General features: G+C 39.8%; 1 protein-coding gene across 2 annotated transcripts in view; it reads left to right on the top strand.

The window, feature by feature from the left end:
* Positions 1-21311, top strand: part of CHD7 (chromodomain helicase DNA binding protein 7) — a 186450-nt gene that overhangs the window by 86988 nt on the left and 78151 nt on the right. For both annotated transcript variants that reach the window (XM_045560964.1, XM_045560966.1), the window contains exon 3: positions 15643-16073. In XM_045560964.1, coding sequence (XP_045416920.1) covers positions 15643-16073 — 431 coding nt within the window. The remainder of the gene's footprint in view (positions 1-15642; positions 16074-21311) is intronic.

Genomic DNA, 21311 nt, shown 5'->3' with positions numbered 1-21311 from the left:
CCACAAGCACGGAGTTGGGAAAGGCGGTTACTGGCCTTGGTGGGGAATGGTGTGTGCTGTGGAGAGAGGCAGGACACGGGCCGGGAGGGTGGGCGTGAGGCAGATCTGGACCTGCAGTGCTCAGGGTTTCAGTTTCAAGTGTAGTTCACAGTGAATCATCAGTTGATTGAATAGAAGCATAGGCAATTTACATTTTAGGGTGATCTTGCTAAGATTGAGGATACGTTGACGAAGATGAGACTAGCAGGAGGAAGGCTCTCAAAGAAGCCCATCGCTTCAGGCGTGCACTAGGGAAATGCAGATGGAGGAAACAGGGCTGCTGAGAGGATTCGTGGGGGAGGCGGGTCTTCACTGCCAGGTGGACGTGGCCAGTGAGGGTGAGGAAGGAACAAGGTTTCTGGATTGGATGACTGGGCATCACAGTGACATTAAACAAGACAGGGAAGTGGGGTAGTTGGCAGAGGAAGGTGATTCTGATTTTGGCATGGTGATCTTGAGGTGCCAGGGGGACACGTTCAGTCTCGGGTGGAAATAGACACCTGGTTACATCATACAGAGAATGGAACCCTGAAGACCGCCAAAACTTAACAGAGAACATAAGGAAGCGAGTCAGGAATGGGCAACTGAGGGAAGACTGGTTAGTGACAAGACATACAGAAAATAGTGATGTAGTAGCAAAGGCACCACGCCCCCCACCTTGTGTTTTGAAAATTTTAAATCTACAGAAAAGCTGAAGGAACAATCACAACAAACAGTTGTTTCTCTGTCAACTAGGACTGACAATTGTTAACATTTTGTCACATTTGCTTTAATCTGTTCCTGCTAAAGCCTTCCTGAAGGAAGCAGGGAGATTGCCATGGAGGTATTTTGGTGAAGAGCATTGAGGGCAGAGGCAGCCTATGCAAAGGCCCTGAGGTAGAAGGATGTTTAGCTTGTTGTCTGCTATTAAGCAAGGAATTCATGTGGCTGGAGCAAGAGAGAAAGGGGGAGAATTATAGGAGACAAGGTTGGGGAGGTGACAGGAGTCCATATCATTTAGGGGCTGTAGGCCATGGCGAGGACTTTGGATTTTCCTGTGAAGGAGTTTGGACAGCATTAGAGGTCTTTAAGAGAAATGTGACATGATCTGGTTTATATTTTTAAAGGGTCACTGAGACTGTGTAGCAAATGGAGTGGGGTGGAGGGCAAGGCTAGAAACAAGGAAGTCGGGTAGAGAGGCCACTGTGGTAGTCTAGGCAAGGCCTTGGACAGTAGCAGTGGGAGAGGCCGTTAGAAGTGTGTTCTCTGTCTACATCAAAGGTGGAGTTAACATGATTTACAGATTAGATTGGAGGTAAAATATAAGACTAAGCATGAAGGGTCAAGGATGACTCCCAAGTTTTGGCTTCTCCTCCTGGTGGAGCAGAGTAACAGTTTGTGGAGATGGGGTGGTAGAGAAATCAAGAATCTGTTTTAGAATGCATTAAGTTTAAGGTACCTACTGGGGCATCCAAAGGGATATATTGAGTAGACAGTTGGATAGAGAAGTTCAAGGGAGTGGCCTGGGTTGGAGAAAGGACTTTGAGGATCTTCAGCATGTAGGCAGTATTTAGAATGATGGCACTGGGTGAGAGGAGGAGCATGGGTAGAGCTGAGACCCAAACACGGAGGCCTGGGGCACTGCAGAAAGCAAAGGTTGAGAAGTTGGTAAGAAACCAGGAAGAGCCTGGAAAGTAGGAGAAAGGGTGTCATGCAGAGAAGTGAGTGCTACGCAGCTGTGTCAGGTGCTGCTGGTAGGTCAGGTGAGATGAGAAGGAGAGAGGAGACCCTCGTAGGTCACCTTGATGAGAGCCATTTTGGGGAATATTAGTGTTGTTAGAGCAAGTTCAAGAGTGAATGGGAGGAGAGGAAGTAAAGACAGCAAATATTGTCACTCTTTGAAGGTTTCTGCTCCAAAGAGGAGCAGAGAAAGCAGGCAAGAGCTAGCAGAAGATGTGGTGTTAAGAGAGGCTCAATAAGTATTTGAAAAAGTGAAAGAGGTGGGGTAGAAGGAGATGCAGCTGGAAAGAACTGTGGTTGGGCAGGAGGCAAACTCAAAGGTAGGTTGGTAGATCAGTTTGGGAGGGGATAGCTATTTAAATTATTGCTTGAGACAGACTTGTTTTAGGTGACTGAGTGTTGGTGCAAGGGTGTTGTGTATTGGGGATCACTTAAAGCCAGCACAGGGGTTACCGTGGCCAGAGTTTCATGGCTTCTGAAGCTCATGACACTCTGGTGGTGTATGTCTGTGCTGCCGCAGCCGCGCACTCAACTGTGCCGTGGAGAATTTGGATCCTCAGAGGCTTCCCTGTCTTCACCTCCCTGGAGTCAACACTGCTCCACTCCAAAGGTGTCCCGAGAGCTTTTGTGGGTGAGAGAGACTTGCCCTGTCCAGCAGTGGTTGTGTGTGATTTCTCACGGTGCTAGAGCTCATGCTGAATGACCTCTGTTGTTTGTTCTTTCTGCCTTGCCTTTGTTCTCCCCTCCTTCCCTGTCACCTTTCTGTGGTTTATTTGCTGTGGATCTAGGACTTCAGAGGTTCACAACCATGAGTGAATTTTGTATACTTAAGCATTATTATTCTCTGCAAAGTGAGCTGTTTAGTATTTATGACATATGTCGAACACAGACTAAAGTTACTGCGAGAAAACCTCATAGTTATTTGTCTGTGAAGTGAGATGATGTATTATCGGAATGTTCTGAAAGTTTTCTTTCTATGGGGAAAAGTAAATTGTATTTGAAGGTTTTGCTTAAATTTGTAATTTTGGTATATCTTATATAATTCTGGCCTTTCTGTCATAGGTTTTCAAATCAATTTTATTTTGTGTGTATGTGCGTGTGTCTGAGAAACTTTCTTACTACTTCCCTCTGAAATCATCTTTACCTCCCCACCCCATCTTACAAATACTTCATTCCTCGTTTCTTTTTGACGTGTAGAGATAGCTGTCATTGGAGCAGGACCAACAGCAGAGACCCCCAGTGAGTCTGAGAGTTAGAAGAGACTATAGATCAGCTCATCCAACCTCGTCCTAGATGAGGAAGTTGAGGCAACTTGAGTTGATCGTCTTCCTATTTAATTGTTACGGTAAAAAACCAAGCCTAGTATGAAATTCTCTGAGTTTTACTGTTCTTCCTTTTAATAGTTTCTCTAAAAGGAGCTGCCGGCACATAGAGGAACATACCCCAGTAAGAGTCTGGCGCCTTGGGTCTGGTGCTGTGCCGTCCCACGTCCCACGTCCCACGGCAGCCCTGCAAGCCCTCAGTGGCCTTAGGGCTGTCTGGGCCACAGCCGCAGTGAGCGCCACCCCTCCCCCATCTGTGTTAGTTTGGTCCTTCCTAGTTGGAGGTGACTCTGTTCTGCATGTTGTTTCCTGTTTGCCAGCTGTCCCTGGGGATGGTGGTGGTACAAAAACCTGTGAGATTGTTCCCCAGATAATTTCTGTGTGGGGAACCTGTGGCCTCAAGGCCACATGTGGCCCTCCAGATCCCCAAGTGTGGCCCCTCTACTGAATCCAAACTTCACAGAACAGATCCCTTTATTAAAAGGAATTTGTTCTGTAAAATTTGGATTTGGCCAAAAGGCTGTTGTACTCAAGGATCCAGAAGGCTGCAGGTTTTGGAACTACAGAACTTATTTGAATCATTTTGAATAATGTTAAAATACCATGAAAAAGCCTCCACTCCTTTTTTTGCTGATTATGTATACGTAAATATCGTACCCTATCTTAACGTGAATAATTAAATTCTTATTCATCCCCCTGAATTGTATTTTAAATGAGAATATCAGAACATAAGTATTTGTATTTTAGGCAGAAATGAAGATATTCTGTCAGAAGTCATCTGAAGTCATCTATTTTCAAAGTAGTGATGAATTGTTGATATAAACAAGTTGAAAAAGAAACAAATTACTCAAATACAAACCCTTATGTAATAGTTTCTCTGTAGCATTTTCAAAGTGTAAGTATTTTCAAATAGACACAAGTATCTAAAAGTCTCAGTAAGGCTGCTGAATGGATGTGGACGCTCAGGCCTCGCTAAACCACAGCCGTTTAAACTGAAACAGCTTAGTTCAGAGGGCTGTTTTATAACCATATTTAAAAATCTGTTCCTCTTTTACTCCCTCAAACTGAGTTCAGGGATATAATGGATCCCATTATAGGTAAAAGGTCTGTGACTCAGCCATCGAGCTGCTCAAACTCTTGGCTGTTTTAATTGCCACTATTAAAGCTTTAGTACTTTTATCTCATAAAAATAGATATCATTGATGTAAAATGTGTGCCTGTTGAAGATACATGTGTACCTCTGCCCTTATAGTTAGCTAATCAGCCATCTGAGTTTGAAGTTAGTTAGGGTTTATGCAGATGGGAACATGACAAAGATTACAAATTGCTCAGATACAGTCTGAGCAAATTTAAGAACAATTTCCAAAATTACTAGATGGAATTTAGTAATAAGGGCAATACCAAGGTAGAATATCTCCCCAAAAGACACTTATTTCCTTTTGGTTTGCATTTTAACCACACTTAATTGATGGAACGAACAGTGGTGGATTTTTACCAAGCTCTTTCTTGAATCCAAGAGAATAGTGTTTCTCTGATTCTCGTACTGTGACCACCGTGATGCAAGGGAATTGTACAAATCATTTTTCTGACTCTATTTGACACGTCTGTTTAAATTTAAGTATGGTAATTGGAGGTGTTACTCTGCCTGTCTTTTGGTGTATAGTTGTAGACAAAAATAAAGCCCTGCAAAGGGGAAAATAACAAAGTGTGAAGGAAACTCCAAACACAGTGGGAGCTAAATGTTAAAATGTGAAAAGCTAGTTTGTTCTGGCCTTTTCCTTCCAGTGTGCTAGCATGTCACAGTCATTCATTATTCATATTGCAGTGCACAAACAAGGTAAAGCATCTCTAGGAGAGATCTAAAATGAGTACATCTCAAGAAAGTTTAACTGGTTAACCATTGTGTGCACACATTAATTCCTGCTGTGAAAATAGATTAGCAAATAATTGGTGGGAAAGTTTATTAAGTTTTTCTATTGTGCAGTTGTAATTGTGGGATTGTATTCAGATAGGAGAAAAAACATTGTACTATAAAAGAGACTTAAATCTGAACAGTTCTAAAACTAAAAACCTACCCACACGAAACATTTGTGAGCTAATATACATAACCAGCCTTCTATTCTTGCCCAGCTGTGTAGATTCAATTATAATAATTTTCTCAGTTGCATAACATTGCTGTTTGTTTATTACTGCGTTATTAGTCAGTGAATGAACCTCCCTCTTTTTGACCCCTCAGCAGTGTTTATAAAACACTTAATTGCTTTGGTGTCTTCTGTTTCATGTGTAGTTCCAGCTGGAAGGAGTCATGGGGACACAATCCCCTTCAAGTGTTAAACTGACTGTTTCTAATGTGCAATAAACTTTCTTTTAAAATAAGTATCAGGAACCTTAATATTGCTTATAGCACAGTTTTCTTAGATCTTTTTACTTGAAAATGAAGAGGTTTTTCTTTAAAAATCTCCCTGTGACAATTTAAGTGGTAGTTAACTATCTAATGTCTTGTACTCTATTATAGCTTTTTAAAATGCTGCCTTACTTGTCACAGGCACGTGCTTAATTTCATCTGGGCTCTTCCTGTCCGAGTGGGTTCTACCTCTGTCCAATAGTTACCCAGCCCTCTTTGCCATTACGTCTTCCTCTTTGCAGAAGCTTTAGCAGGATAGCGTGAGCTGCAATGATTAGGTAGTAGGCATAATGATTGAGAATGTGGACTTTGCAGAGAGGTTGCCTGGTTTGAATCTTGGCTCTTCTAATAACCAGCTTTTTGTGACTTGGGGCAAATCTCTTAACCTCTTTGAGTGCCTTGGTTTCCCCATTTGTGAAATGGGAATGATTTCATAAGGTTGTTGTGAACCTGGAACAGGGCTTGGCACAGAAGTGCTCAGTGGTACCATCGGTAGCAACGTCTTCACAAAGTGTAAGGAAGTCCTGCTGTGCCGTTTGTCTTTATGTGGAAGGATAGATATCTTGAGAGGAAAGGGGAATCCTAGGTGAAAAAAGTAGAAAAAATTTCAGATGCAAGTTGCAGAGAATTTTAAGGTGCATCCTAGCTATGTATTGCTGTGTGACATATTGCAGGTTGACTGTCTCTTATCAGAAATGCTTGGGATGAGAAGTGTTTTGGATTTCAGATTTTTTTGAGATTTTAGAATATTTGCATTATACATACTGGTTGAGCATCCAGATTTTCAAATTAGGGATACTCAGCCTGTCCCACAAACTTAGTGGCTTCAAACAATATCCATTTCTTCTTGCAGTTTTAGAAAGGTTTGGGCATGGTGTTGCCGGGCCCTCTGTTTGTGTCCTCACGAGGCTGCAAGTCAGGTGTCGTCAGGACTGTGTTCTCATCTGAAGTCTTGACTGGGAAGTAACCCACTTCAGGTCCATTCGCATTTTCGACAGAATTCATTTCCTGTACTGTATGACTGTGGCTTTAGTTCTTGCTGGCTGTTGCCTGGGCCGCCCTTAGCTCCTGAAGTCTGCCTGCAGTTCCTTGCTGTGGTGGATGCTCCACTGTGCTGCCTAGCTTCCTCAAAGCCAGCCACAGAGACAGACTCTGCTACACTCCACAAGTGCCGCCACCCTCTTAAAAAGCCTCCCTGGCTTAAGTCAGGCCCACCTGGGACAATAACCTCTTTAACTCCAAACCAGTTGGTTTGGAAACCTTGATCACACCTGTGAAACCCTTTCACCTTTGCCATATTCTGTTGGCTTGAATTACATGGATCCTTCACACTGAGGAGGTGGAGATGATGGGGCTGTCTTAGAATTGTGCCTCCTACAAGATGTGAATGAGTTTTTGTAGGACTGAAGTAGTCTATCATTAAGAAGCATTTATTGCAAACTAAATTTGCTAGACTCTTAGTCTCTGAATCCTGGAGAACTTGCCTTGAGTGTGTAAATTAACTTTATCACTGAGCTCCTTATAAATTGATTTTTTTCTCTTTAAAGATTCTTCTTTTCCCAGTTCTGCACAAACCACTGGGATTATTCAATGTTAAAAACACACCTTTGTTAGTCTTTGAAGTTTGGCTTTTTAAATTCTTAGGAATAGCATAGTAAGTTACTTTTAATATTGACCTTTTAAAAGCAATAGAAACTTAACTGCAAACTTGGTAAAAATTGCTTTTCTAGAGCCAAACTCTACATTTCACCTTTCTAGCTTAAAGAGATCAAACTTGCTGTTGAATACTAGTGATGGCAAAATACAGTGTTAAGTGTACAGTAAAAATTGTTGAATTGAAGTAAACTTTTTTTAGTAGGTAAGTTTGGTCTTTGTCTTTAGTGTCTTTGAATAGGCTCTGTCTATGCAAAACATTCTGACCAGCCTAGAAACACTGTTGTCTATGTTTTGCCAAGTTTGATGCTTGGTAAGTTGGGTAGCTTTAGGTGTGGGTGTCTTTTGCCAAATTCAAATTTCCAGACACATCTTTGAGAACAAGATGGACTTTAGGGCTAACTTGAAATAAACAAGACAAATGCCTGTGAAATGGGAATTGGTTCTATAAATTCTCATTCATTTATAGTTATTGAGGTAAGCCAAGGGAAGGGCAGTATATGCAAGGTGGTGAAAAAAAGAAGAGAGAAGGGAGAGATATTAATAGTAAAATTTACGTTGTTAAGCCCACTAAACATGCTGTTTTTGAAAGTTTTACTTCTAGAAAACAATGTCCAGTAAAAGATAACACTTGATGATTTTACTGCCCTGAAGAGTGTAGAAATTCAGAAGAGGGTGAAAGTATGACTCTTAGACTCCTCTGATGGGTTCATACTTTGGTTTGCTTATGGTCAGTCAGAGGCACCATGGTGTCTGCATTGCAGACCCTACTTTTTCTTGGGGCATTGCTGTTGTAGGAGAATGGGAGGACTGGCCTGATGCCTACAGGGGGATACATCCCCTCTGTTGTGGCTCAAGAGACCTAAGAAGTTATTCACTACTACTGTGATAAGCTTTGAATTGTGTTGCATTTGTGTTTGTTTTTATTTCTTCCCTGTGTAAAAAGTAGTGATCATTTCTGTTGGCCTCTCTACATTTCCCTTATTTCTGTCAAAAGTACTTCAGGGGTGGGAGATGTTTAAGATCAGGAACATAGTCCAAATACTGGCATATACTTTTTGGAAAGCTGGCACATGTAAAATATCATTCAGGTCTTATAAACAAGCTAATTTTTGCAAGCATTTATGAAGCAGTGGAGACACATCAAACCATGCTCGATTTAACATCAGTTCACCTCTGTGCCCTAGGGATGTGTGTGTAGACAAAAAGGCTGTTTCAACTATATGGTCCCTAAAGGCAAGCCTACGACTTTATCTGGTGCTTTTGCTAGGAAGTAGCAACTGATCTGTTACAAAGCTGGAGAAAAGAACTGGCTAAGAGTCCTTGAAATACTGTAGGTTGAATAAAAAAATCACATAAGCAGTTCTTTATAGGTAGTTTTGGAAGAGTTTTCAAGGCAGGGGAAGGGCAGGGAGTGGCCTTATCTTTTTCTGGTTCTTAAAGACTTGGTTCAGTCCCTGGGACAAAGCAGGTCTCAATATGGATTGAATTGAATTATACTTCTGTCAAGCAGGGTGATTTTGAGAATCATGCTGGATAAATGTTTGTTAGCTGCAAGACAGAATTAAGAATGTCAATTCTGACCAAATTTTTTATCTTTGAAAAGTTGGTGATTCTCTACAGCTTTAGTTTGGAACTAAACTAAAGTTCTCCTCTGACCCTTTGAAGGCAAAAATTCCAAATTTGTATTAATTAAAAGCCATTTTAACCTGCAGATTAGGGTTAGGGTCTTAGAACTTAAGGCCTTTATGGTTTTGGAGAAAGACAGCACGCTGCTCCCTGGGCTTGTGCTGTGGCCACAGCCAGGGCTGGAGAACTCCACAGCCACCTGTCCAGCCGTGGACCACCAACGTGGGTGCCCGATCACATGCCACAGCTTCTCAGGTGAGCCTTGGTAAAGTGCGTGGATTTTGTAGCTATGGTTCCTGGGTTAGGAAACTGAAAAAAGTTCCAGTTTGACACTTTATAGCTGTATACCTTCAGGTCAGTTAATTTTAAAGCTTCAGTTCCATCATTTATAAAGCAGCAATAATATCGCCCACCCCACCAACCTCATAGGGTTATGATAGGAACTGAAGAGAAGAGGTATGTAAAACACTCAGCAGGGCACATGGCACACGGAACTGTACATTAAATGTTAAAGAAAACATCGTTCAGTACAGTGTCATGGGGTAGCTTCATGACTTCCCTTTGTCCTGGTATTGTCTGTCCACTCAGGACCCCTTCTCAGTGCCTTGAGGAGGCCAGGCCAGAGGTGGCCTTGCTGGCGCAGCAGCAGGGCTGTGGGCCCACAAAGCTGCCCCTTGCCCACTGGCACCTCCAGGCCTGCAGGGCAGCACCCAGCCCAGGGTGGACAGCCCGGTCAGAGTAGAGAATAGTGACAGGACAGGGAGTAGCTAGAAGGGCAGTGATGGGCAGGGCAGAGTGTGAAGGCACCATGAACAAACGCCCTGTTCTCTCCCTCTGGGAGGGAGCCTTGTTCCAGTTAGAATTTCTCAGGCATTTAGAAAAGGGTTTCGCATTGGAGTTCCACTGCTAATGTTTTATTTCAGTCAAGCTGACTATAGAAACACCACAATGTAGTGTTTTACACGTTAAAAATACTGTTTGATGGTTCCTGTGGCATAGCTCCACTCCTAAGTATGGAGAAGATTTGTAGAATACTGTATTTTATGTAAACTATTCAACATTAAATTTAACATGACCATTTGGTTCATTATTTTGGACTCTACTAATTCAAAATGTGTTTATAATTTAGATGCCATAAAAGCAGCTCATGTTAATTTATAGCTGTTTTAAGATTTTGTTTGTATGGTGACTCTCTTCCAAGGATAGCTTAAGAACACAGGCAGAAAACCAAAGATTCAAAGATGCCTTCAGATGATTTTTTAACAAGATAATTAAGCAGTAATTTTTTTAAAATTTCACTTCTAAAATTTAATGATTTTGAGGTACATGCCAAGATAAATTATTTCATTATTTTTCAAAATTCATTTTATTAAACTTTGTAATTATCTTGACTGTATAAAAGAAATTGTATAAGTTATCCTTATATGATTATACTGTTAATAATATTTCTATATAATTCCTACCAGTGACTTAAATTGAGCATAAAACAACCAGCCAATTCAGTGAGCTGTTTTGGTACATTTTATATAAATTATATATTTGTTCATAGAGTTATATGCTGTCTTTTAAAACATTTGACAACCACTGCTTTGAGAAGGACAGTTACACATACACACTTATTTCTGTCCCAGAGAAGGTGCCCTGCTATAGCTGTATCAATATAATCAAAAGTATATTTTGAAGACCATTTTTATTCAGGATATTCTTGGAAAGAAGGGGTGCCATGGTTAAATACCTTTAGGACACAATCTGTACTATCCCCAAACCCCCCCTACCCCCAGTGTTTTTAAGGGCTTGGAACGAAAACTGTTGAACTTTGGTTAGCCCAGAATTCTCTAAACTCATGTGACCTAGTCCTCTTTTTCATGTAACAATTTTATGTATCCTTAACTGTTCTAACTTTTTGGTTCCTCAATTAATTCATATGACCAAGCCTGATATTGTTCATTTGTGTTTTTGTGTTCATAAATGTAGTCATTCAATAAATAACTTTTCCTGGAAATTGATAAGAATGACCTGAATAAAACTAACTGGCCTATGGGGCCCTGACTCCATTAATTTTGCATTTAGCCAAGCAGAAAATATTCCAATCCTTGATTCTCTTAAAAATATTTTTCTGCTTATTGTTTTATATCAGAGAATCAAAGTTAAAAATTATTTCTGTTGATCACTCAGGCTAGAATCTGCTCATCTTGCTCTACTGCCTCACAAAGCAGGTTTCAGAAGCTTGCTTGTAGTGTTTTTTTATTCCTCCAGTCACCCAATTTTAGGCATGATTTGTTCTCAGGCCAGTTCCCTTGAGGAGCGGACCCCTGGCCAGCGCTAGCCTCCCCTTCTGTCCTAGCCTGGGCCGGCTTCTTTCAGGAAGCCTCCTTGGTCTCAGCCTGGGTTAGGTGCTCTGCCCTCTTTCCCAGCAGGTACGGTGGCTGCCTTGTTTACTGTTAGAGCCTCAAATATGTGTTAAATAAATAAATGAATTGGGCATCTTCTTTTTATCATTGTCATTGTTACAATCTTAATGGGACTTACTGAACCTTTTGCTAAATGCTCTTTTGAATCATTGCACACCCTTTGGGCTAGAGATCGAGCTTCAGTTTCCATACCAGAATTCCTTTTTTTAAAAAATGTAGAGGGATCCAGAACCCAGGAATACTGGAAAAAAATAGAAGTTAAGAATGTCAGTAATAGTGTCTCGGGAGCCAGTTAAAAAATACTAAATAGTATGTTTCAGTCTTAAATGACTATGTGATATTTGCATCTTTATAAACCATTTAAACCATAGTTTAGCGTGTTTAAAGCTTGTATTTATTATGACTTGGGCCTTAATTGGCCTGCCTCTTCACCAGAATCTTATTTTCTCTGAAAGCACACTTGCCCCTCCTTACTGCCTCCCTGTAGCTTAATTTGTGGGGAGGCTTTTGTCTCCAGAACTACAATGTTATTCTGATCTGGTTGGTACCATCTTTTCCTTTTTTGTAAAGCATTATTTTGATTTTAGACTTGTTTGCATGTAAATAAATACACATATATATACACATACACACACGTGCACACACACCTATACACACGTTTGTCTTTAAATAAAATGTTTATCTATAGATGTCCTGTATTAAAAAATGTTAGTTGGCAGAGATTATACATTTTGAAAACATTGCACATTGTTAATATTACATTGTTTGCTCGTGTTACTTGGCCTTGCTCACAGGTTGAGGCTTCAGGAGTATACTTGAGGCAAGACATGATGAAATAAGATAGATTTTTGAGTCAGAAAATGCTGATAAATCTTGGAAGAAAGCACACTTGAGATAGATAAAGTTTCTTCTTACAAACTTTTTCGTTGTCTCCTGATGATGCTCCTGAGCATTTTGGGTCAGATTCGCTTGAAAGTAGCAGAGAAATGCCCTCACTCTCCTGGCCTCAGGCCTCCTTCTGTAAAATTTGCGTCCTGTTCATTCTGCTGTTTCGTATAAGATAACTTACTTGTGTGCTTTTGCTAACTTATATGTTGTGAACAGTGGAGTTAAAGATAAAAATAATTATCTTCAGCTTATGGTAATTTTTTTTGACAAAACACACTTTGGGTCACTTTTATTTATAGTTTAAATATCAGTCATGCTGTTTGAGTTCCAAAAGTTCATGGCACCGTACTTATGTATTCCATAATATTCCAAAAGGCATATGGAATATGATAGAAAAACATACCAAGCAGAAAGTCCTACAGGAGGCATTTCAAGTTACCTTTGGTATCTAACATATTCTCCACGTTTGCTCTAAAACGAGAGGTTTTATGAATGCCTTATATGGTAATATCAGATGTTAATGGCATTGATTACCTGTCAGGCAGTGGGAATTGATGGGAAAATGTCTGCTGTAAAATTAAATAGCATTAGAGAAGACTGTCCCATGCATCTGTTGGGGGGTGGTGGGCATAGCTGGGCCTGGGAGACTTTGTCAGGGTATTACTGGGAGCTCCAGGTTTTTTTCCCCATATGATTAAGGCAGGCCATCTGTTCTTTGTTAAATGTTTACAAAAACAGCTTTTCTCTAAAAGATTTAAGGAGATGTGGGTCTGGTAAACACTATAATATTTCTGAGCACCTTTTTCACCCTATTTCAGATAGTACCAAAACATAATTCTGCTGCATATCAAACAGGATTAATACTTTTTTGGTATTTAATCTTTACCTTTTTTCCTTCTTATGAAAGATAAAATTTTTTACTGAGTTACTAATTTATGGCTTCATTTATTACTAAAAGGAGCATCTAAAATGATTTGTATGCTAAAGTGCATAGATAAATTTTCCATCTTTTTGTGTTGTGCTATGTTCTTTTTCTAATTCATAAATGTGTACCAGGGAATCTCTCTTTAGAAGCTGGTGTTCTGTTACTGGAGTTAATGCCATGCAGATTAAAGAAAGGTAAACATGCCTGGTATTAATTCACCATTCTAAGTTTTAATCATTGTTTAGGCTTTCCTCTTTCCTTCTCTTTCTTAGAACAACTTTTTCTTCCATTTCCTGAAAAATAGCCTGTCCCAAATAAATTTGATCTCTGTGTCCCTTGCAAAAAAGATACAGCTTTTCCTTTTTAATTATGTTGGGAAATAATATGTACCAATTAACTCAACTTATACCACTTAAATATAATAAAACAGTTAAATCAGGTCCCATTAATACTTAGGTAATGGTAATTTGGTTGGTGCCTCTGTTGATGACGTTTAAGAATGTTTGTGAGGAAAAATAGAGGGGTGGGGAGTAACTTTTTCGGTGTTTGGTTAGCTGTGTTATCCCTGTATGGAAATCTGCTCCTGTACCTTTATATTTGTGAGCTCGTCCTCAAACTTTGATCTTGCTTCTCTCTCTTCCTATATTTCCTTACTCTTTTTCAGGTTCATGGCCACTTAGCTATGACCAAGAAAGGTCAATAAGTATTTTAAGATTTTTTTTTTAATACCATGGGATTTTGGAATAAACTTTGGAAATCATCTAACCCAAACCCTTCATTTCTCAGAAGAAGAAACCGAACCCCAGATGGGTGAAGTGATTTTTTCCCCCAGATAATACAGCTCATAGTAGGACCTGGACTAGAATTTTAGTCTCTGAACTCAGAGTTCTAGGCTCTTTGTCTTGTACTGGTGCAGCTGGAGCATTGAATGTAGTAACCACGGCAGGTTTTAGTGAGAACAGTATAACCACTTTCTTCTCAGTGATTTTTTTTGTAATGTTCTTTGGGTCACTGAGCACTTTGGAAATGGAATGAAACCTGTGGCACCTTCTCCAGAAAGATGCTATGTGTACGATTTCAAGAGGAGATGGACAGAGTCAGAAGAGCATTGGGTTTAGGAAACCTAGATTTAGATTTCAGCTCTGTCCCTTACTGTGTGCACTTGGATGGCCATATCACCTCCTTGAGCTCTTACTTCCTTTCTGATAGGCAGGGGTAAATTATCAGTTTTTCTTGTGAGATTCAGATGAACTAACATACAAAAGCACCTGGCTCAGTGTGTGGCATCACGTAGATGCTCAATACATGGTATTAGTTTTACTGGAATCTGTTTTATAGTACCTATATTTTAAATGTTTGAGTCTAACCTCCCTCTTTTGTTTATGGTGGAGCCTGGGCTTATACATTCGTCTTGAGTCTCCACAGATACAGACCTGGGCTCTCCTGCCTGCTCCTCTTTGTAGGTCTTGTGGTGAGGTGTGAGGGCTCTGGGGCTATCAGCTTCGACGTCAGCCTCAGTTCTGTCACTTACCATCTGTTCCTCCTTGGGCAAGTTACTTCATCTTAGAGTATAGGCGTCCTCAACTATAAAGTTAGAAGAATCACCTAACCGTGGGCTGCTGTGGGGATTGAATGGTATGCTGGGTATAAGGCATGCGCCTGGCACATAGTACGGTTGTTTATATCACAGTTACTATTATGTGCCAGAAGAAGCATATGAAAAAGGCAAAAAAAAAATGAGTGACATTTGCAGATTTAACATTTTCAAGTATTTTTTTAAATATAAGGTTCATTAGATGTCATAATTCATGGTATAGATGGCAATCTAGCCAGTCCTGCCCTTGTTTGGACTGTTAGCTTCAGGACTGTTATATACCAGGGTCACTTACTCTGATCTCAGCTGACCACTCAGCATCCTGTCCCAACTGTTGGTATTTTCTAGTGTATTGAAGACAGTTTCTGAGTAAATCCCTTGTGAATGTCAAGAATCTCTCGCAATGCACATCACATTAATGATTTGGATTCTCTTTCTTTCAGTGGAATTTTGAAATACGGAGCTTTAGGAAGTTAAGGAAAACATTGTCCACATTGAATATCTGTACAAAACATTTAACCAATCCAAAATCATTGTTTGAATGTGTACTTTTAATTTGATGGAAATGTCCTTTACTGTGTAAGATTTATGTATTGTGTTTACACTTTTATTTCAAACTTTCACAGCATCACATCTTGCAATATTCAGCACACTTGTTCTTCTTTAAAAATGACTAAATCATATACCTTTAATTCGAGTTCCCATTCCTGCATGGAAAAGAACACCTGTATTTATTCATTGTGGTTTAGCTTTTGCTGCTGTTTTGTCATTCACCATTTTTCATGTAGGCTGTTTAAAAAATGGACAGTGTCTTCAGCTGAATGAGAATTGTTTTATTCTTCAGCCGATTTTTTACTGTATTACATGCTATTTTTTTTTCTTATTTAAAAGCTTTTCTCTCAAACATTTTTTGGATAAGAGAAAAATGATAGATTCTACAACTGTATTTGCTACCTTGAACATAGAATAAGTTTAGACACATTGGCCACTAACTTTCAGTTCCTTTCTTCACTGCAAAGAATGATAAACTAATTTCAATTCCTATTTGTGTCTCTTAGCATTCTCCATCGGAGCCCTTTCTAGAGAAACCAGTGCCGGATATGACTCAGGTTAGTGGACCGAATGCTCAGCTAGTGAAGAGTGATGATTACCTGCCGTCAATAGAACAGCAGCCACAGCAGAAGAAGAAGAAAAAGAAAAACAACCACATTGTCACAGAGGATCCCAGTAAAAGTTTTGGTAAAGATGACTTCTCTGGTGGGGTTGATAACCAAGAACTAAATAGGAACTCACTGGATGGGTCCCAAGAAGAGAAAAAGAAAAAGAAAAGGTCAAAGGCAAAAAAAGATCCGAAGGAACCGAAAGAACCCAAGGAGAAAAAAGAGCCCAAGGAACCCAAGACCCCAAAAGCCCCTAAGATTCCCAAAGAGCCAAAGGAAAAGAAAGCAAAAACTGCCACGCCAAAACCCAAATCCAGCAAAAAGTCAAGGTAGGCTGTGGGTAGAAGCAACAACCACAAAACATTGATACTATAGAAATGAGCACCAAACAGTTACAGCCTGTGAGATGGGGGGAGTGAGAGGGAGACACGTTGGTTTTTGTCATCATTACTGAGCTGCTTTTCCTAATATCAAACTAAAAAGTTAAAGTTTTTAAGCATTTTGAAGTTTAGGACTTAATTATTTATGAACTGTTGATTTAGAGACCTTTATTGGACAAAAATTATTCATTATTTTAGAAGCAGTTTCTTATAGTTTCGTGAAAATTTGTCATTTAACAAATGGAACCAAGTTAACAGCATAATTATTTGTAAACCTAGACCAGCAACTTCATTTTCAGTGATGATGCAAAACCAAGCAGGAAGGATTATAGGAGAAAGAAAGGTCACTGTGTTGTTCACTAAGCATTTCAGCCCTGTTTCCCAGAAGTCGAAACAGGAGAATTAATTCCCTCCACTGGGCAGGGAGGGGCAGGGTTGCAATCCTAGTAGGCAACATGGGAGAAATCAAATGGCACTTATCCATTAGCTATGCATTCAAGAATAGCATGAATCTAAAGTTCTGGGGAAGAGCCTCCTTCATTCCATATTTGCCCCACCAATTCTCTGACCCCCCAGGAGGCATATTTATTTGGTAAGAAAACCTGAGAGGGAAAGACATTGAAGACTAATTTTTTTCATTTGTACTGAACATTTCTTACAACTGTTCTGAACCAGTTCCAAACATCTGAATCTATTTTTCAGAATATGGCTCATGTTAGAAAATATAGTTTCCAGATGGAAGTATGGTCAGCCTTAGTTATCTGAACCTGTTTGCAAACTCTGTTAGAAAACATGCTCCACCCTCACCCTCACATGCACATGTAAACACACACCTGTGCGTGCGCGCACACACACGTGCACACTTGATTCTCCGATTGCCATGGACTGTTTGAGATCACTGGCCCATAAACCTTTCACTTGTAGCTGCCCTGTGTGTGCAGGCACAGGTACACAAGTAGAGGAGATTAATTCTATGGCCAGAAAGATGTTGCCTCCCAGCAAAAGATCAAACTTGGATTGTCAACTTCCTGCTAAAAATATCTAAACAACCCCAAATTCATTATTATGTGATGTTTTGAAAATATGAATCATAGTCATTTAAAAAATTTTACCCTCTATACCTTTTATGGTGTCAAAATAACAGAATTGTGTTCATTAACACAATCCTACAGATAGTATTTGTATTTGCTTGTGAGCTTACTTTGATGCTTTAGTATGTGGTGTCTTAATTGAAAACCATCATTTTTTCTTTTCATAACATTCTTTTAAACTTAACCCACTATAAAATCTGTTTTCATTTATTTAAGAAATATTTTAAGTGCCTATTATTTGCACGTACTGTTTTAAGTGTTAAGGATAAAATGGTGAGGAAGGAAGACAAGAGTACAATTTCAGCCTGACTTTATGAGGTGGTTTTTAAAAAATATAATTTTCTAAATCTAAATACCATGCTTTTGGTGGGAGAAAGTATGTGCTTATTTTTCCTAAGGAGAAAAAAGTCAGAACAAAATCTAAAACAATGTATTCTTTTTTCTGTAACTCAGAATGTAGGAGTCTGTTCTAAAGAAGCTTTCTGGAGTTCAGAAAATATATCACCAGTGTTAATTTTAACATCATGATATATCTGGCTTCAGTTTTCAGCTTAATGTTTGAATTTATCACCTAATGGTAAAAGTTGATTTAAAAAAAATAATGCTATATCTTAGATGTTGTCATGGATTTCCAAGTGTATTCTTTCAAGTTCTGAGTCCACATCAGCTGGGCCTATCTTTAAAAACTTACTTTAGTATACCTTTACCTCCCGTAGAGTACTTTCAGGCAGATATTAAAATGTTGTATTAAACAATGAAACTTGCTAAAATTCTCCTAACAACTGTAAACAAATGTTTGGAACTTGGGGCATCCAACCTAATCAGTCCTCAGCACACCATGCCTCCCTGGGACAGATAGAGTCCCTGTGTTTATCCGTTAGAGAAGCATTCAGTGTGGGCCTCATAGACATGCCCTGAGCTGTCCATCCTGGACTGTGAATCAGAGGCTGTGCAGAGCAAGTGTTTGGCATTTCTGAATCTGAGTAATGACTTTGCACCAGAGTCATATGCTTTGGGTAGGAAGAAAAGGGTGTGTTTTCTCCCCAAGAGCAAGTCTAGTACTTTTTTCCCCTCTATTGCTTTTGACTAATAGCCTCAGTCAGTGCCCGCTGTAGGCAATAGTTGTTTTTATCCCAAATGGTGTGAAAATAATTGAATGGAACACTTCTGATGAGTCTAGAGATGTACAAGTTAAAAAGGAGCTGATGTAATGTGGCCCAGAAACTTAGGCCATGCTGGTGGAGGTGGGGGGGAACCAAGAGTGTTGGTGGCACCTCTGTTCGCCGTGGTCACCTGATGACTTACAGAGCCACTTGCTGATTTACAATGAAGTGTGGTAAGGACATTCCCCAGAGCCTTTCCTGTTGTGGATGGTCAGATAAGGATGGCTGTCCAAGCATGTGGTAATAGAATTGAAATTTTAAGTAAATTAACAAACCAAACCATAATTTTGTTGAGCCACATTGTTTCTATTGGTCAGATGAATTGGGTATGCCAAGTTGTGGTCTCCTTGTTCCACTAAGTGTAGAAAGGAAATAGCGTCCGTCCCTGAAGCAAACATAACTAGAATGCATACAACTACATGTAAATTCTGAATAGCATAGCAGAATAATTATGTAAATTGAATATGCAGTGATGAAGGTAATAGGGGGTTTGGGTTATGTTAGTACTGGGTTTGAATTGCCATAGCAGTTTGCTTTTAAGCACTGAAATACAACAGTGGCAATTTTGTTTTGCAAAATGTTATGTGATACCAGTTATTTTCATCCTTGAATAAGTTAACTTGATGAATTTGTTTATACAGAAAATAATTTTCCTACAGAGGGCTGAAACGGAATAAACAGAAGTGGAATGAAAAATTTAGTGTAGAACTGCTCACATCTTTCCTCTGCAGCCTTGTGTGCCTTGTCGTTGCTGTGGCTCTACAGACAAGCGTGCTGTCCTTTGAGCAGGCGGTAAAGGAGTGACCTGCTGGTGGCCCGGCTCTCCCTGCCTTGGGTCACTGGCAGGGAGAGAGCTTGGTCTGCATCATTCACACACACTCGGTGATAAAGGACACGAGAAGTGTGACTGTTGTCAGGGGCTGATTTTCCTTGTGTGCCTTTCGGTGACCTCTTCACTACCTGGCATCCCACCTCGGTCTGTAAAGTGGCAGAAGCTTGAATTTGGGGTCATTCGCAGAGCACTGGCCTTTTTGACAACCAAAATACAATTATGTCTGTCTTTTCTATACAGGAGAACCTAAAAGAATCTGCCCAGAAGCTGTTACATAGAATGGTAGCGAAACAGAAAAAGATGTTCGGCATCCCAGAAAAAGAACATGTAAAATCATGATGAGAAAAACAGGCCACATTCCTTTTCTCTAGTAGAACCGTATCTTTTTTTCTTTTCCCTTTATGTTAAATATATATTTTTCTATCCATTTTTCTAGTGCTCTCCCCAGGTGTCCTTATAGCTTTCAAATATTGGCTGTTAATATTGAAAATAAGAGCTAAGACATTTGTGGACTGGAGAGGATGCAGTTTTGCATATGGAAAGATTCATGGAGCTGAAATATGAGGATTTGCATTCTTCTTTTCAATGCGTTTTCTGTTGTGCTTGCATGGGCCTTGTGAAATGAGAGAGAATTTGGAGGAAGTGCTTTCTTTGAATGACTCTTGAAGGATTTAGTGGTCCATTTAGCTATATAAAGATTCTTTGAATGTACAGAAAGAAGGGAACTTGGCCAAAGATTGTGACTTGACTACTAAAGCTTAAATGAAGCAATGTAGACTTGTTGCTAACACAGTTTCTAGGAACACGTTTTGTTCCTTGCTCTGTTCTACCCCCACCCCAGTTTTAAATTTAGTAGAAAACTAAAATGTTATTTTTCAACTAAGAGTAAAAATATCATTTTATTTTAAATTGGAAAATAAACATACCATTCTTATTTTTAAAAAATACACAATGTACCAAAAACATGTAAGGGTACTTTTTGCAAACCACACTATCATTATCATTAATAGTAAATAGTTAATATTTATTTAGCAGCGTTCTTCTGAGCAACTTAGCTCTTTTCAAATATTGTTTTCTCAATTAGGTATTGTCTTCTCAGTTAGGTAGTGTTTACCTGAGAAATGTTTTCATTCAGCCAGCAAGCCCAATGGTGGTATGTTTTGGTAAATTAATACATGTTTTATGGTGTGCTCTTGTAATATGTAAAATTGTTCAGTAGAGATGAGACACAAAAGCAAACTGGTAAGCCAGTTTTGCTAGTAAGTACAAAGCCCCAGGTAGTCAGATATCTTCCCATCAGGTACATAGGTAATAAAATAAATTAAACCCACAGCTTTTCTTCTATCTTCTTGTTCTTTCTTTTACTGACATGCTATGATTTAGTCTTGACCTAAGACATTGGACATTTAGAAAGACAGAATTAAGTGTTTTGGACCCTGTGCCTGTGGAAGAGGGTATAGATTTCTTAAATTTGCAATGGTAAAATGGATAGTTGAGCCCTCCCGGTGATGCCAAGGACGAAGAAGGAAAAGTACCCCTGAATGTTGTGCCACTGTGCCCACCTGTCTTTCCTGCCCAGTCTCTGGTTCAGTAAATCCAAGCTCCGGGTCATGAATGGGAACAAGTACCCCTTCTCCTTCTGTCTCAGAGGTTATCGTCTAGTCAACAAAGGGGCCATAGGATCTTTTTAATCCTAAATCCTTTCCTTTAGGATAACCACCTCAGGGCCTCCCATTGCCAGCAAGGGGCCCTATCATGGCCCTTCCTGTATCTGATTCTTCTTAGATCAGCTGAATAAGCAGGGCAAGAGAGTCATCAGCCACTTTTTAGTATAAACACTGATACCTTTGACATGTGCTTCAGTTTATTATCCACTGGGGGAAGAGAATACCTAACAACACTGACCCTTGAAAGCAAGTTTGCTAACTAATGCTCTGTGCTAGATGCAGGACAGACCACACGGGGCCTGCTGGAAATTCGTTTCTGCCCATCCAGTGAGCTGCAGTGGACTTCAAAGCAGTGGTCTGCTGCCGCTTTGGTTTCTGTGGGAGAGGGTGTTGTAGATCCCACTTTCAACTCCCACTGCACCCATCAAATGAAG

Source organism: Lemur catta, chromosome 9, assembly GCF_020740605.2.
Source record: "Lemur catta isolate mLemCat1 chromosome 9, mLemCat1.pri, whole genome shotgun sequence".
NCBI classification, from domain to species: domain Eukaryota; kingdom Metazoa; phylum Chordata; class Mammalia; order Primates; family Lemuridae; genus Lemur; species Lemur catta.
Note: the sequence above shows the minus strand (reverse complement) of the source record. Positions and strands in the feature narration are given on the sequence as shown.